The sequence below is a fragment of the Mus pahari genome, chromosome 8, assembly GCF_900095145.1.
Source record: "Mus pahari chromosome 8, PAHARI_EIJ_v1.1, whole genome shotgun sequence".
Lineage (NCBI taxonomy): Eukaryota > Metazoa > Chordata > Mammalia > Rodentia > Muridae > Mus > Mus pahari.
Genome location: NC_034597.1, coordinates 58,858,189 through 58,873,161, shown reverse-complemented (window position 1 = coordinate 58,873,161; position 14,973 = coordinate 58,858,189). Strand labels below are relative to the sequence as shown.

The window sequence follows — 14,973 nt, the reverse complement described above, 5'->3', positions numbered from 1 at the left end:
CAGGTCTTATACATGCTGTCGCCGTCTGCGTTCCTATGTGTGCATACCCTGTTGTGTCTGGAAAAACACTCTTTCATTTTACCTACCACCTTTGACTCTTCCAGTCTTGACTCTCCTTTGGCTCTTTCATCCTTTCTGCCCCCCTCTGCCACAAAGACCCTTAAGCCCTGGAGTGAGGAGTTAGTTCAACTTGGTTCCTAGCTACTTTTTTCTTTCTCCTCAAGGAGAGAGAAAAATGTCTTTATCCGATCTGCATCCCAAGAAGAACATGCCTATTCTTCACTTACTTTCCAGGTAGAGCTATAAATAAGATCCAGGGACCAGGCACAATGGCGAACATAAGACAGAGACAAAAGGACGAGGGGTTCAAAGCCAGCCACAGTGACATGCTGAGTTTGAGGCTAGCTTGGGCTACATGAGGCTAGCTTGGGCTACATTGTTCAAACAAAACAATGGAAAGACCCGGGAGTTGGGGGTTGTTGCTCAGTGGTGGACCATTTGTCCTATGTGTGTGAAACCCTGTATTCTGCCTCAACACTGCAGAAATTAAAGACATCCATGGATAAATAAAGCCCTCTACCTTCCTACCTCTCAGGTTCCTACCCACTGAAACAGGAAGGTGCTACCAAAATAGCTTCCTGTTTTAGAGTTTCTAGAAGGAAGTGTTTTGGAGCCTGTAGAGTGGATGCGGGTGCCATCCATGGTGTGGCCATGGACTTCTCACATGGTGTCAGGCCTCTGCCTTGGGGTCCCGGGTCTGTGGTTCACAGCACAATGATGACAGAGATATGGGTTCCATCACAAAATTAACAGGTAGGGCTGCTGCTGCCACGTCCCAGGCAGGCCTAAGGACCGCTGTCACTGTTTGGCAAAGCACTGAGGGATGAATAGAGGGCATAGTTTCCAGGGAGGATCAGGAGAATGGCGTAGAAGTTGGAAAAGAGTAGTTTTGTTAGAAATGGATTTGTGCCCAATGAGGTTGCTGCCTTCTGAAGTCTTCAAATGCAAGCCTGGCACCTTATTCTTTTTTTTTTTTAAAGATTTATTTATTTATTTATTATATTTAAGTACACTGTAGCTGTCTTCAGACACTCCAGAAGAGGGCGTCAGATCTTGTTACAGATGGTGAGCCACCATGTGGTTGCTGGGATTTGAACTCCGGACCTTCAGAAGAGCAGTCGGGTGCTCTTACCTACTGAGCCATCTCACCAGCCCTTTTTTTTTTTTTAAGTTATGTTCTGTCATATTTGATTTTTTTTTAAAAAAGATTTATTTATTTATTATATGTAAGTACACTGTAGCTGTCTTCAGACACTCCAGAAGAGGGCGTCAGCTCTTGTTATGGATGGTTATGAGCCACCATGTGGTTGCTGGGATTTGAACTCTGGACCTTCTGAAGAGCAGTTGGGTGCTCTTACCCACTGAGCCATCTCACCAGCCCCACCTTATTCTTTATGAACCAGCTTTTCCTGCCCTGTTCTCTCTGGAATGGACAGCTTAACACTGGGTGATGAGATGCAGCCTTCCATCTTGCTGGTGCTGATGCTGTTCTTCAAGATCTAGCTTCTCTTTGCAGTGGGTGTATTTGTCTGCCTGGTTTCAGAGGCTCTGCTGCAGGGCCTCAGCTTCCTTCAGACCAGGAGTGAAGAGCACATTGCTGTTGCTCTGTGCTATGGTGAACGGACTTTGGGTCAGATCCGGATGGCGTGGGTCATGATAAGCGTCTCCTTTCCAGCCTGCAGGATTCAGGTGTAGGTTGTGAATTTCGTGGCTACATCCTTTGCCAAGGATCCAATGTACTGGGGAGATTAGTGTGCTTGAGATGAGTGTAGTTTATCTACTAAAGATACTTTGGGGTCATACTTTGGTTTTAACAATCAAGTTGCTGACATGGGCCCCAGCAAGGAATGATTCAAGTTGAAAATGCACATAGTCGTTGATTCTTTAACACCACTTAAAAGAGCTTATCTACTGATAGGTGGAGAATGATGAGAAGGTCAGAGGTTATTTGTTCAACTCTTACTTATAGTGAAAACGTGGAAAAGCATCACTTGGCTGGGACTGGGCTCCATGCTTTATGACATGTAAAAATGATGGAAAACAATGTGGCCATTCAAAGGCAGTCAGTCAGGCATAACAACGAGTAGTACTGACTAAGATGGCCTAGCATGCAGAGGCTACCACGCTAAGAGCGTATTACTCACACTGCGTTCCTTAAAGTGGGTACTGCCCAGGTGAGTTCTCCCTTTGTGAAACTTAAGTGAAATCTACATGTTTGGTACATGTCCCTTTTCTGCACGCATATCAAACCTAAATAAGCTTTTTAGAAGAAGAACAAGGCATTTCAGTATAATGTATGCATGCGTTGCCGTGGGCTTTCCCGGGACGTAGGTGAGTGTCAGCAAGATGTAGGGAGTACACAGAGGAACATTGATTGCATTCATTAAACAAGTACTTTTGCCATACCTATTACGCCTCAGACACAGTTTTAGGCACTGGGTATAAAAGAAAAAGAAATCGTATATCCCTTAGTTATATACATGTTCTTCATTGCCAAAAGAATTCAAAAGTAATTGTCCACAGTTGGTTGCTAAGGGGACAGGAAATCAGGTTTCAGCAATAGAAGGGGAGGCTGCATTGCTATCTGCTTTACGTTTTTATTTGCTGTGCATGTGTGTGTGTTTTTATGTGTGCATGCCGAAGTAAGAGGACAACTTGACTCTCTCTGTCCTCCATGCGGGTCCCAGGGACAAAACTCAGGCGATCAGGCTTGATGGTAAGCAGGTTTACCCTCTCAGCCCCAGAAGGTTTGTAGAATCTCTGTGTACCTCTTAAAGTCTGTACGTTGTCCTCGGATTGCAAATTAAAACAGATAGATTGAACAGCCCTGCTATTATTAATGGCATTTGTGACCCAAGGAAGCCACTGCAGTCACCTCTGCCTTGGCCAACAGCCAGAAGGAGTTTGGAGGTTTGCCCCGAACCACACAGGATGTTTTAGGTGGGTTTGGTGCGAAGGCTTTCTGTGCTCTCCTCCAATGCTGACTTGAACATTCTAGCAAAGTTGTGACCTGATAAATGATATATAACCGTCAAGAATTCCAGGAACTCTTCGCGCACATCACTCCCTTCCACTCAGCTGATGGCTTATGTGCACTCCAGCTCTTCACTGTAATCAAAGGAGAAAGAGCCCGGATTTTCACTGCAGATAACGGGAAAGAAAATGGAATTTGCAATGTTATTCTCATCTGTTTATGATCCTAAAATGTAAAACTTACAGTCACATCTCATTAATTTTAATTTTAATTTGTTGGCTGTTTCAAAGCTCTAAGTAGCTATTTCATGGTGGATGAAGCATTATTCTTGGGGGTTTCACTCCTCTCCATTGAAAGGCAATTATATCTGACATAATTACCTTATTTTGCATTACATAAAATAAAGCATCCACAATGAAACGTTATACGGTTATTACTGTAATCTGGCATTTGTCAATGCATGCTTTTTTTTTTTTTTTTAGAAGAAACGTGTCTGAGCTGCTGAAGAAGATTGAGACACATGTTGGTTTGCTTAGTGACTCATGCTAAGCCAGTTTGAGAACCATAGCTACCATGGTTAGTTCTGCCCACTGTGTGCCCTGCAGCCAAGCCAGGCTTGAAATTGGAATTGCCAAGGTCAAGCCTTGAGAGTCTTTGCTGCAGTGATGCTGGGGAGTAGCTGCTTCAGGCTTGGGGTTTTGAAGTCCAAGTCTGCTCTTATTACACTTTGCCTTTCTGATGGCCTCAAAGGCACTAAGCCAAAAGGTGGATGGAGATAAGCTCCTATGTATGTGAATAGTACTCATGCCTCATTATCTGCGATAGGCAAGGTACTGCTGTTTGACCACATGCTGGCCTGCCAGCTGAGTGGCCTGGTGACTGGGTGCCCTTGTTTGCAGGCCATAGTTGATGACTAGGTATAGTTAGTAGTGCTTAGCTCCAATCCTTCACAGTTCACAGGCACAGACCAAAGTCTAATAGATTTCCAATCTTTTAAACTGTGAAGTGGCCTGATCTTGCAAGAGTCTTCTTGGAAAAATGTTTTAATGGCTCTCAGAGTTAACATGATGTTTGTTGGCTGGCTGGAGAAGAACAATTAGTCTCTGGTCTAGAAGAGGCTGGAGTTCTAAGAGGAATAAATGAGTGAGTTGATCCACTCAGAGTGAACTCACGTGGATGTTTTGAGTCATGCTAACTAGGCCAGGAATCCCCTAGTACTGACTACTCTTCTCTCGTCCTGCTCGGAGGCAGGCCACATTAACCGAGTCCTGTTTATGTGCAGCAGCTTGCTAGATGGGCATGAACATTAAATAAAGGATGCATAGAGACCGAGGAGGTGAGTTCTGATCCCAGCATTTGGAGGTGAGAAAGTGAAACAGGTGAATCTCTGAAACTCACCGACCAGCTGATCTTAGCCATCTTTTAGAGACCTTGTCTCTAAACAAGCAAACAAATCATGTAGAGAGCAATTGGGGGGAGACACCTGGCTGACCTCTGGCCTTCACATGTATGCATACCCGTACACACATGTGAACATACATGTTATACATGTGCACACATACACTATGAATGTGTAAAAGCAGGTAGAGTTGGCTAGCTTCTTCTCTTTCATCTAATGAAGGGCCGCAGAATAGATTTCCAAACTCAGGAATTATGCACATTATAACCAAGGGTCCAGGACCTGTTGTTAATGTACAAACTATCTGAATTATCATAAAACCCAGGGGCAGAAGAACTGTGTGCCTATAAGCCTATCTCAAGACTGATGTCTACTTAAGCTGAAGAATTGTCTGAGTGTAGAACAGTCTGGAATCCCTTCTTGGATGGTTGGGACATGTCTAGGGGAGGTTGAGATCCAGTTTGTCTTTGGCAGTGGTAGCGATTGTCGCTCATGACCATTTTCCAATTGCTTGATGACTCTCGGGAGGTCTTCACATAAGCTCACAAATTCAGAAAGGACCAGAGCCTGCAGAAGAATTCATTTCATGTTTGAGCCTTGGCCTTAGCCAAGTGCTTTGAAAATATTGAATCTGTCTGTGATAATTTCTTTCCTGAATTAGATGTGGATTGGCTTGCTCAGTTCAGCTTTTGGTAATATAACTTCCTTTCAAAGCAAATGGCTTATTTCTGGAAGCAAACAGTAGCCCCATCACTTTCCCCTTTGAAATTTGGAGTATGACTTGGGAAGACAGTTTCTGACCAGGGAAAGATAAGGCCAGTCTTTCTGCCCCAAGCACTAAAAATGTAAAGATCAGGGAGGGTACAGGGACCTAAGGAATTGCATCTTTGTGGTCTCTTCTTAAAAATCACTGCCGCCTCTCGCAAAGGATCTCCTTCATCCCTCTCCAGAAGAGGAGAAGAGGAAACACAAGAAAAAGTGCCTGGTGCAGAGCCCCAATTCCTACTTTATGGACGTGAAGTGCCCAGGATGTTATAGAATCACCACGGTCTTCAGCCATGCACAAACAGTAGTCCTGTGTGTGGGCTCCTCCACTGTCCTCTGTCAGCCCACAGGTGGAAAAACAAGGCTGACAGAAGGATGCTCCTTCAGGAGGAAGCAACACTGACAGCCCCCGATTGAAGATGAGTGGGAACCTTCCCAATAAACACATTTTGGATATATATATATATATATATATATATATATATATATATATCCCCACTGCCACTAAGAAGTGGTAGGGCTGGGGAGACGGCTTAGTCCATAAAGTGCTAACATTGCAAGCCTGAGGATCTGGGTTAGCTCCCAGCACTCATGCAAAAAGGTTAGATGTAGTGGCATGCAGTTGCATCCCAGCACTGTGAAGATGGAGACAGATGGACCCTGGGAATCACTAAGTGAATCAAGAGATCTCTAGGGTCCAAGTGAGTGATTCCATTTCAAAGGAGGTAGATGGCTGGTGAGGAATAACTCCAAGGCCATCCTGTGGCCTACGCATGTATTTGTGCACACGTGAACACACTTAAAGACATTAAAAATCGATAAGGAAAACAGAGATAGGGAATTGTAAGTAACACATCCTGTGTTCTGCTCTTCTCTTCCTGTATATCTTGATCTTCCTGAATGCCTTGGTAGCCTTGAGTGACAAGTTTCATTCTTTTGGAAGATTATCCGTGCTTTCTTTCTTCTTCCTGCTAAAATGTTCACAACCATAAGATTCTTAAAATTTGCTGGCAGCCCTCCTGCCCCTTCTCCTGAGCCTGTGTTTAGAATAGGTTAGCTTTAGGGATTTTCCATTTTATAAAGGTCACTTGATTTTTATATTCAGGGGCATTTAGGTCTGGGGGGGGCTGAAGGGACAGTGAAAGTAACAGGAGTCCTGGGACTGTGGGACGCATGGAGGCCCAAGGTTGATGTTCGGATGTCACTCCCCACCTTGCATTTCCGGGCAGGATGTCTCACTGAACCTTGTTACTTTGTCCAGAGCTGCCATTGAGCTTCCACAGTGGGGCTGCCTGCTCCCCAACCCTAGAATTACAGATGAGCATCTCCACACCAACTTGTCCATGGATGCGAGGGTTCTGAACTCTGGAACCCTCTGGTTCTCCTGCTTAGGCGTCAAACTCTTTACTGAGCCATTTATTTCTCCAGCCCCTTGTCTGACTCCCTTTATGTCCTCCCTCCCCCAATCTGTAAAATAGAAGTCAGGTGTTGTGGCACACACCTTTAACACCAGTACCCGAGAGGCAGAGGCAGGCTGATCTCTGAGTTCTAGGCCAGCCTGGTCTACATAGCGTGTGTATCAGGACAGCCAGGTAGAGACCCTGTAAATGAGAGAGAGAGAGAGAGAGAGAGAGAGAGAGAGAGAGAGAGAGAGAGAGAGAGAGAGAGAGAGAGAGAGAGAGAGAGAGAGAGAGAGAGAGAGAGAGAGAATTTTCTACTACTTCTCAATTCTCAGAGTGTGAAGAACTTTCAGTTTCCAAAGATTCCTTTCTTTTTTGTTCAGGCTCTTACATTGTAGCCCTTTCTGGCCTCCAGCCCATTAGAATCACCCTGCCTCAGCTTCTCAAGTGGCACCTAGATGTTTCTGCAAATTAACCAGTGCCAGACAGGCTATGGTCATTGTCCCCACAATGACAAAATCTTAAGTTGGCATGCCATAGAACTTCTGAAGTCTTCCTCAGAAGGCTTTGTCTAGAGCAGTGGTTCTCAGCCTTCCTAATATAGCCTTTAATATAGTTCCTCATGTTTTGGAGACCCCCCAACCATAAAATTATTTTTTCGTGGCTACTTCGTAACTGTAATTTTGCTACTGTTATGAATTGTAATTTAAATATTTTGGGGGATAGAGGTTTGCCAAAGGGGTCACAACCCACAGATTGAGAACCGCTGGTCTAGAAGGTGGCTTTGATGCCAATAAACCACCCCATGACTTCAAAGCCAGGGTATCTTAACACACCCACTCTAGTCTGACTTTTTATTTTTTTGTAATGCCTTAGTAGCTTTTGTATATTTCTAGACTGGTAAGTGACCCCTGATGTGAGAGGTTAAGTGTTTCCACTTGATACTGAAGTTACAAGATTTTTCCAGGGCTGAGATTGCCACAAAGCTTCCGGTGACCTTCCCCAAAAATATTTAAGAGGAGATTGTTTGTTCTGGGTGCTGGGGACTGGATTTGCCCCCAATCCCGTTCATACATGGAAATCCTAATGCTCAAGTATGATGGTATTTGAGGTGGATGAGTCTGGGACGTACGTGGGTGTGCTCATGAAGTCAAGAGGTGGGACTTTCACAGCGAATTAGTGCCTTAATCAGAAAGGACCAGAGAGCTTGCTGTGTGCCATGAGCGGATACGAACAGATCAGGGCCACCTCTAGCCCAGAGGAGTGTAACCCTAGAAATGATCCATGCTGGCTTTTGATCTCAGACTTCCAGCCCCAGTGTTGCAGCAAGATAAATGTCTGCTGGTTAAGTCCATGGCATTTTGTTCTGGCAGGCTGAACCACCTGAGACATGGCAGGATTCATACAGAATTATGAATTCACTGTTCCCAGATCAAAGTTTAATCTCTGTCATTTAATTTCTGAGCCTCCTCCCCTCACATGCAGACATAATTCACACAGTGTGTCAGAGCCAGGACTTTTTTGCAGCCTTCTGGCCTAGAATCTCATAGCTGGTTTTGTTGTCAAGGCTTAGATGCATCGGGGGACCTCCTGAGCTAACAGTCTGGAATCAGAGGTGCAGGAAGGGGAGAAAGAGATGTTCTGATGAGGATCTATAAAAACGTAATTCCTGAGTTTGTTCATTCTCAACTTCCCGCTTTATTGCGAGAGCAGCAGGAGTCTGCTCAGCGTTTGGAAGGTTTGGTGAAGCAAACTTAAACACGGCTTGTGGGAGGTTTATAATCTCTAAAGCTGACAGGAACCCTAATGGAAGGAAAGTGGGGCATGAACTGGGCAGGTGAGAAGCATGGAATTTGGGGAAACAGCTTCTTACTAAGGAGACTAACGAGGGCTTGACCTTGAGATGAGCATGCTGGTTTGTGAAGGGAGACAGGACCTCTGGTTCAGCACAGCAAATGCTGGCCTCTGTGCCAACTGGGTAGGGAGGAAGTTGCCCCCCTTTGGCAGGAGCAAAGTGTAGAGGAAGGGGAGAGGGAGGGGGTATAGATTGTGTCAGATTAGGGGAGCCTCCTAGTCTATGGTTCTGTGTTCTGTGGTTTTGTGGTGCTCCCCCACTCCTGCCCCCCAAACCCAAAAGCCTGGTGTGCTGGAAAGCTTGAGCTCCAGTGGGGGTTAAACAGAGCAGCCCAACTCTGTGTAGCATGTGCCAACATCTGTAGTGCAAATATCCCCACTGTGGCCAACTTGAGAGCAGCAGCGGATTAGCTCAATGCTCACAGCATTCCTCAACATCTAACAGTTGGCTTGAGAGCAGTGTGGGCCCTAATCCAGTGGGAGACACTAGAGGCTGGCTAGTGTCATGAACAGTGATGATAGCTGCTAGCCCACAGCTTCTAGGAGCTCTAGGTACCCTGTTCTTACCCTCTATAGGACACCTGCAGCCGTGGTTGACTGGTCTGTGAGGGCTTGTCACCCAGGGACACCAGAACAAGGACATATGCTTTAACATAAAGAAGTGAATTACCATTTAGATTAGACTCTTTGGGGGCATTTATTTTATATAGGCATCACAGGGGTGGGTCTTTGCTACAGAGGCAAAAGGTTAACGGAGAGAACTACATTCAGGCAACAAGTTGAGACCACTTGTAACCCAGAGTTAAGAAAGAAAAACTTTGATAAAGCTGAACCACGGACAGAAAGGAGCTGATATGCAAAGAGATCACCTTATCGTCTACAAAATGAACTCTGGGCTTAGGGCTCTGGCCCTGAGGTAACCTGTAATACAATGGCATAATTAGACAAGTTTATCTGGTTCTTTGGACTACCTTGGGAACTTCCCATGGACAGTCTGTGAGTGTCCTTAAGAGAATTGTTCTAGGATCCCTATGGAGTACCATACCTCTCCAATTATACCCAACCCCTGACCTGTGTAATAGTGTAATACATAATTGACACCCATTGGAAGATTACAACATCTGGTAATACAGTACAGTTATCACTGTACACTGGTAAAAGTTATTCATATCGTACCTGCTGGGGAGTTAGCTCAGTAGTAGAGCACCTGGCTAGCCTGTTTGAAACTCAAAGTTAGGTTACCATTCCCTGGAAAAAGAAAACTATGAATGGCTCATTTCTGGAATTTTTTTCTTTAGTACTGGTGGCATATTCATGTGGCAGAGGCAGGTAGATACCTATGAGTCTGAGGCTAGCCTGGTCTACATAGGGTGTTCCAAGCCATCTAGAACTACACTCTAACACTGTGCCAAGTTTCTAAGGACAGGGAGGGATCATGTAAATCTAACTGAGGTTCAACATCTAATAGTTGATAAGACCCCTTCTTTATTTTGATGCCTGCTCTCCTCTCTTTGCATTCTTCCCAGGTGGCTATGAATTATTTCCTTCCTTTTCATCCCAGCATATCGCCGACTTGGGATCCATGATGGTCGGAGAGTAGTCAGTGGAGTGCGGTGGGGTGGTAAGCTGCTGATGCCGGCTGCTGGCAGAAGCTGAGACAATTGAAGCCATTGCTGTAGGAAGGAGAATGAGGTCTTTCTCATGCTGAGGGCATCTGGAGAAGCGGGTCTGTAAAGATGCCCTGCGCAGACTGTATTGGTATGAAGGGACATTTGAAAGAGGCTTAGGGCTAATGGGGACCTTTTTCTCTGCCCGATGTCCTCATCACACGCAAGTTTGTGAATAATCAAATTGTTGGGAAAGGGAAAGTCGCCCTTGGCTGTTTGGGGCCCGGAGCTTAGTCATACAAATAGTGGCATAGTCTAGTTTCGGTGGGCTAGGATGGCAGATCGGCCCAGTGAGTGAGGGCACTTGCATTTTAATAAGGGTTCACCGTGGGCCAGGAAAGTGGCACAGTTGGTAAAAGTGCATGCTGCCTTGCATAAGGATTGAGCTTAGATGTCTGACACCCACATTAAAAACAAACACAACAATAGTACATGCCTGTGACCCCAGTACTGGAGCGAGTGGGGACGGGGGATGCCTGGGTTTGCTGGTCAGCCAGTGTGGTTATTCAAGTGAGCTCCAGATTCAGTGAGAGGACCCTGTCCCAAAAAATAAGGTGGAAAGTTATTTAAAATATTTGACATCAATTTCTGGCGCATGCATACACGCACATACACACACACACACACACACACACACACTCACACTCACACTCAGGTATGTGCACATCCACACCATTGTGAGTCAGGGGGAAGAGGAAGTGTGGATTCACTTTCATGGATGATTCTACCTGATACCTGACCTTACCCTTAACTTCTTTGGGGAAAAGTAATTTCTGAATCTCCATCACTAGGATTTTACCACTGGATTTAACCTTTTGAGAAACAGAACACCGGTGATAGTCTAATGAAAGGCATGGATTCCTCCCACAGAGAATGGTGTGTCTGTGTAGAGCTGACATCTCACATACAACCTGAAGAAGTTTAAGAGTGAGTGTGTTGATATCTAAGCTCTTTCCTCCACATGGTAATTTTCTAAGACCGGATCCTGGACGTTACCTGGGAAATCAGGAAAGCCTCTGTTTTTCTACAAGAACCAGGCAGTCTCTTCCAGCCCTTTAGATGGGAAACAGAAAGCAGGACTTGTCTCTCTCCTCACAGAGTCCACAGGCGGTTGAAGGTGAATTCTAAGTAGGCTGAAACAAACAGCCCAGCATGGTGGTGCACACTGGTAATTCAATATTCAGAGGCAGGTGGATCTCTACGAGTTCAAGGACAGCTCGGGCTAGCAAAAGTCTGTCTTCATGCGGTGGCGATGGTGGTAGCGGTGGTATGGCCATAATAATGCTAAGGCCATAATAACAAGGAAGATGATAGGGTGCAAGGAGGGTTTGCCCAGTGTATCTGGGACCAAAGGAAGGACATGGAGAGGGGAGGGAAAGGATGGAGAGGCTGGCAGAGGTGGGGGTTGGGGCGCTGTGTTCACTGAAACACAATTGTCTCTGCTTGCATAACAGCTAATAATAGTTATTCATTAAGCTGGGCATTCATTTACTGTATAAGCTTGATTTTTATCCACAATGGCAAGGTTCTGAGGTAGCTGAATAGCAACTGTGGTAAGCAATCTTGATTGTATGCAGGCAGCTTCTGAAAAGCCTTCTAAAGAGAAGGCTCTGGAGCTCCTATCAAGAGCAGAGTCTCCTGGAAACAAAACCCACACTTTGCTTTTGTTTCGGAAACTCTCCAGGGGACTCTGCTGGGTGGGAGGGGCTGGATCTGTGTGATGCTTGGTTCTCATTGTCCAGGTGACACAACAACCTGGCATCCCCTGGGAAAGTTGTTTTTATTATTATTATTATTATTTTCTTTATTTACATTTCAAATGCTATCCCGAAAGTTCCCTATACCCGCCCTCCCCCTGCCCCTACTGCCCTATCCACCCACTCCCACTACTTGGCCCAGGCCTTCCCTTGTGCTGGGTCATATAAAGTTTGCAAGACCAAGGGGCCTCTCTTCCCAGTGATGGCCGATTAGTCCATCTTCTGCTACATATGCAGCTAGAGACAAAAGCTCAGGGGGTACTGGTTAGTTCATATTGTTGTTCCACCTACAGGGTTGCAGCCCCCTACAACTCCTTGGGTACTTTCTCTAGCTCCTCCATTGGGGACCCTGTGTTCCATCCAATAGCTGGCTGTGAGCATCCACTTCGGTGTTTGCCAGGCACTGGCATAGCCTCACAAGAGGCCACTATATCAGGGTCCCTTCAACAGAATCTTGCTGGCATGAGCATTAGTATCTAGGTTTGGTGGCTGATGATGGGATGGATTCCCGGATGGGGTAGTCTCTGGATAGTCCATCCTTTCATCTTAGCTCTAAATTTTGTCTCTGTACCTATATCCTTTCATGAGTATTTTGTTCCTTATTCTAAGGAGGAATGAAGTATCCACACGATGGTCTTCCTTCTTGGTTTTCCTGTGTTTTGCATAATGTATCTTGGGAAAGGTTTTGATGAGGAATCCTCTAAAGCAGAGTGATCCATGGGCAGGTCTGGCAAGGGACTGCCTTGGTTGACTTCATTGACACAGGAAGACCCAGCTGAAAGAGGGCAGCATCGTCACACCCTCACTCCCAGGCCCCCAGGATCTGGGTTGTGAGCTGAGTAAGAGTGGGGAGAGCTAGAGGAGCATCAAACACGGACACACTCGCTTCTCTGCGTTATTGGCTGTGGATTGATGTGGCCAGCTGTCTGGAGCGCCCACTGCTTCGGCTGTTCTGCAGTGGTCAACTGTAACCACGAGCAAAAATAAACCCTTTCTCACCTAAGTTGGTTTTTGTCAGGGTATTTTTTATTACAACAACAGAACAAAAACTAGGAAAACCTACTTTTGAGGCGGGGCTGAGGGTATGGGGGGAGTGTACTAAGCCATTAGAATAAGGTACTCTATCTTCTGGGAGCATAAGGATGCCTAGATTATTCTGTGTAGGAGGAGAAGGAGCTATGTTTTATAAGAGAAGCACAAAGGGAGAAGGTGTGAATACTTGGCATTGCTGAGATCAGGGAAGTTTCTGTGGCCTTTTTCATCATCTGGGAAGCTGGGTGCTATGAGATCCCAGCAGAGCTGAAGGGACCCAAGAGCTTTCTAAACTGGGCCTGCGCTCCTGCAGTAAAGCGCTCAGTAAACTATGTTGCAGTCACGTGAGTTAAGTTGTAAAGAATGGTGACATTTTAGGAAATGGTGACTTGTCAGGGCTGGGGAAATGGGTCAATTAGTAAAGAGCTTGCCGTCCCTGCAAGACCCCTCCCCTCCAACCCCCAGTGGTGCCCGGAAGCCCTGTCAGAAGGCTGGATGTGGTCATGTGCACTTGGGGAGGCAGAGACAGGGAGGTTTCTGAGGCCTGGCAGGGAGCCAGCCTAGCTGGATTGCTGAACTCCAGGTAAAAAGGAGACCATAATTCACCCTGAGAGATGATGGAGGAGGTTGACCTCTGGCTTTCCATGCACACACACACACACACACACACACACACACTAAAAAGTGACAGCTATGATTTATCATCCACAAAAGATTTTTTAAATTTCCGTATAAAGGACTACTCAAATATAAACACCAGAATATTACAAAAAAAAAATCTGTTAGCTTTATGAGTAACATTAATTAATTAACTAATTAATTAACAAGAGGGTTACATCTGTGTAATCTTGACCTGGAGACAGGTTGGTGTTTTTAATCTGATGCACCCAAGCCCCCTTCATTGTCTGAATTTACTTTTATTCATTGACTGGCCCAGCTTTAAAGGACTTACCATAGCCCAAAGCAATGGGCAGGGTTTGTGCTGTTCCAAATAGAGGAATTTAACACCACAGATAAGAGTCAAACGGAGTGGAGGCTTCAGGTGTAGGCGGCACCTAGAAAGGAGACTGGATCTACACTTAACCAGCAACATCTGGATTCCATTTGAGTTAGGAAAGTATTTTGAAAGGAAATACTCCGATGTGTCACGTGACCCTGGCTCAGTCATCCGAGAGTAGTTAAGAGTGTCTGAATAATTTGGTTTGTGTTGATGGTTGCAAGTGAGGTTTGAAAATCTTTGTGCTGTCTGTCCTATAGGGAGATCTGAGACAAAGGACAGCCATGGGGGAGCCAGGCTAAGTCAACCTGGGCCAGCACCATTCTTCACTCTTTCCAGACTTTGCATTCAAATCCCTGGGAAATAGGACTTGGATTCAGGCATTGAAGCTTGGCTGTGTTTAATTGACCCCGTGTGTTTTAACTGGTAAAACCCTGAATAAAGATGACTCTGCCGTTTAGAGAATATTCCCTGGTGAATTGAAGGCTAATTTCTTGAGTCCCAGGAAAAGGTAGAGTGGGTTGTCTTAAGTGAGTTTTGGAACTAGCCCATGGTGGTTGTGGGTGGGCGAGTTTGTGTGAAAGGCTTCACTTGCCTGAACCCCTGGAGTGGAGTGTGTGGGTGGGTGGGGATGAAAGATGGAAAGTTAAAACCCTGGGCTCAGTGGGAGACTAATCAAGAAGTTTCCTGTGGACCAGGCCCAGGCCCAGGCCCGGGACCAGGCCCAGAGGCGGGGGAAGGCTTTGTATTTCTGGCCTGAAATGAACTGGCAGGATGGAAGGGCAGGCGCGGGTAGGGTGACTTCCCTGGGGTCTCTCTGGTATCTGAAACTCTCCACACCTAGACTGCTTTGTTTCACATAAAAGTCAAGAGCCCTCTGAAAAGGGGGTCTGAATGAAGCAGAGACAAAGCTGGGACTCTCTAGGCCCCAGTCCTGTCTGGCTGGTCAAGCCATTTGTAACTTTTCTTTGTGCTGTGTGTCTGGTTGTGTGTCTCCCCTGAAGGCTTCCAAGATGGGAGAAACTGGAGACCAGAGGGTTGGCCTAGTTTGGGGTCTGCGTTTCCCAC

At 45.8% G+C, this 14,973-nt stretch overlaps 2 protein-coding genes across 2 annotated transcripts in view; both read left to right on the top strand.

Annotated features, from left to right (window-relative positions):
* Dock5 (dedicator of cytokinesis 5) overlaps positions 1-14,973 on the top strand; it is a 182,496-nt gene that overhangs the window by 12,547 nt on the left and 154,976 nt on the right. The gene's annotated exons all lie outside the window — the stretch shown is intronic.
* On the top strand, positions 5,338-5,658 carry LOC110325682 (40S ribosomal protein S27-like; the record flags this gene model as incomplete). The annotated part of the gene is made up of 1 exon (XM_021203804.1): positions 5,338-5,658. A coding segment is annotated over one exon (264 nt), but the record flags the coding sequence as incomplete, so codon positions are not given.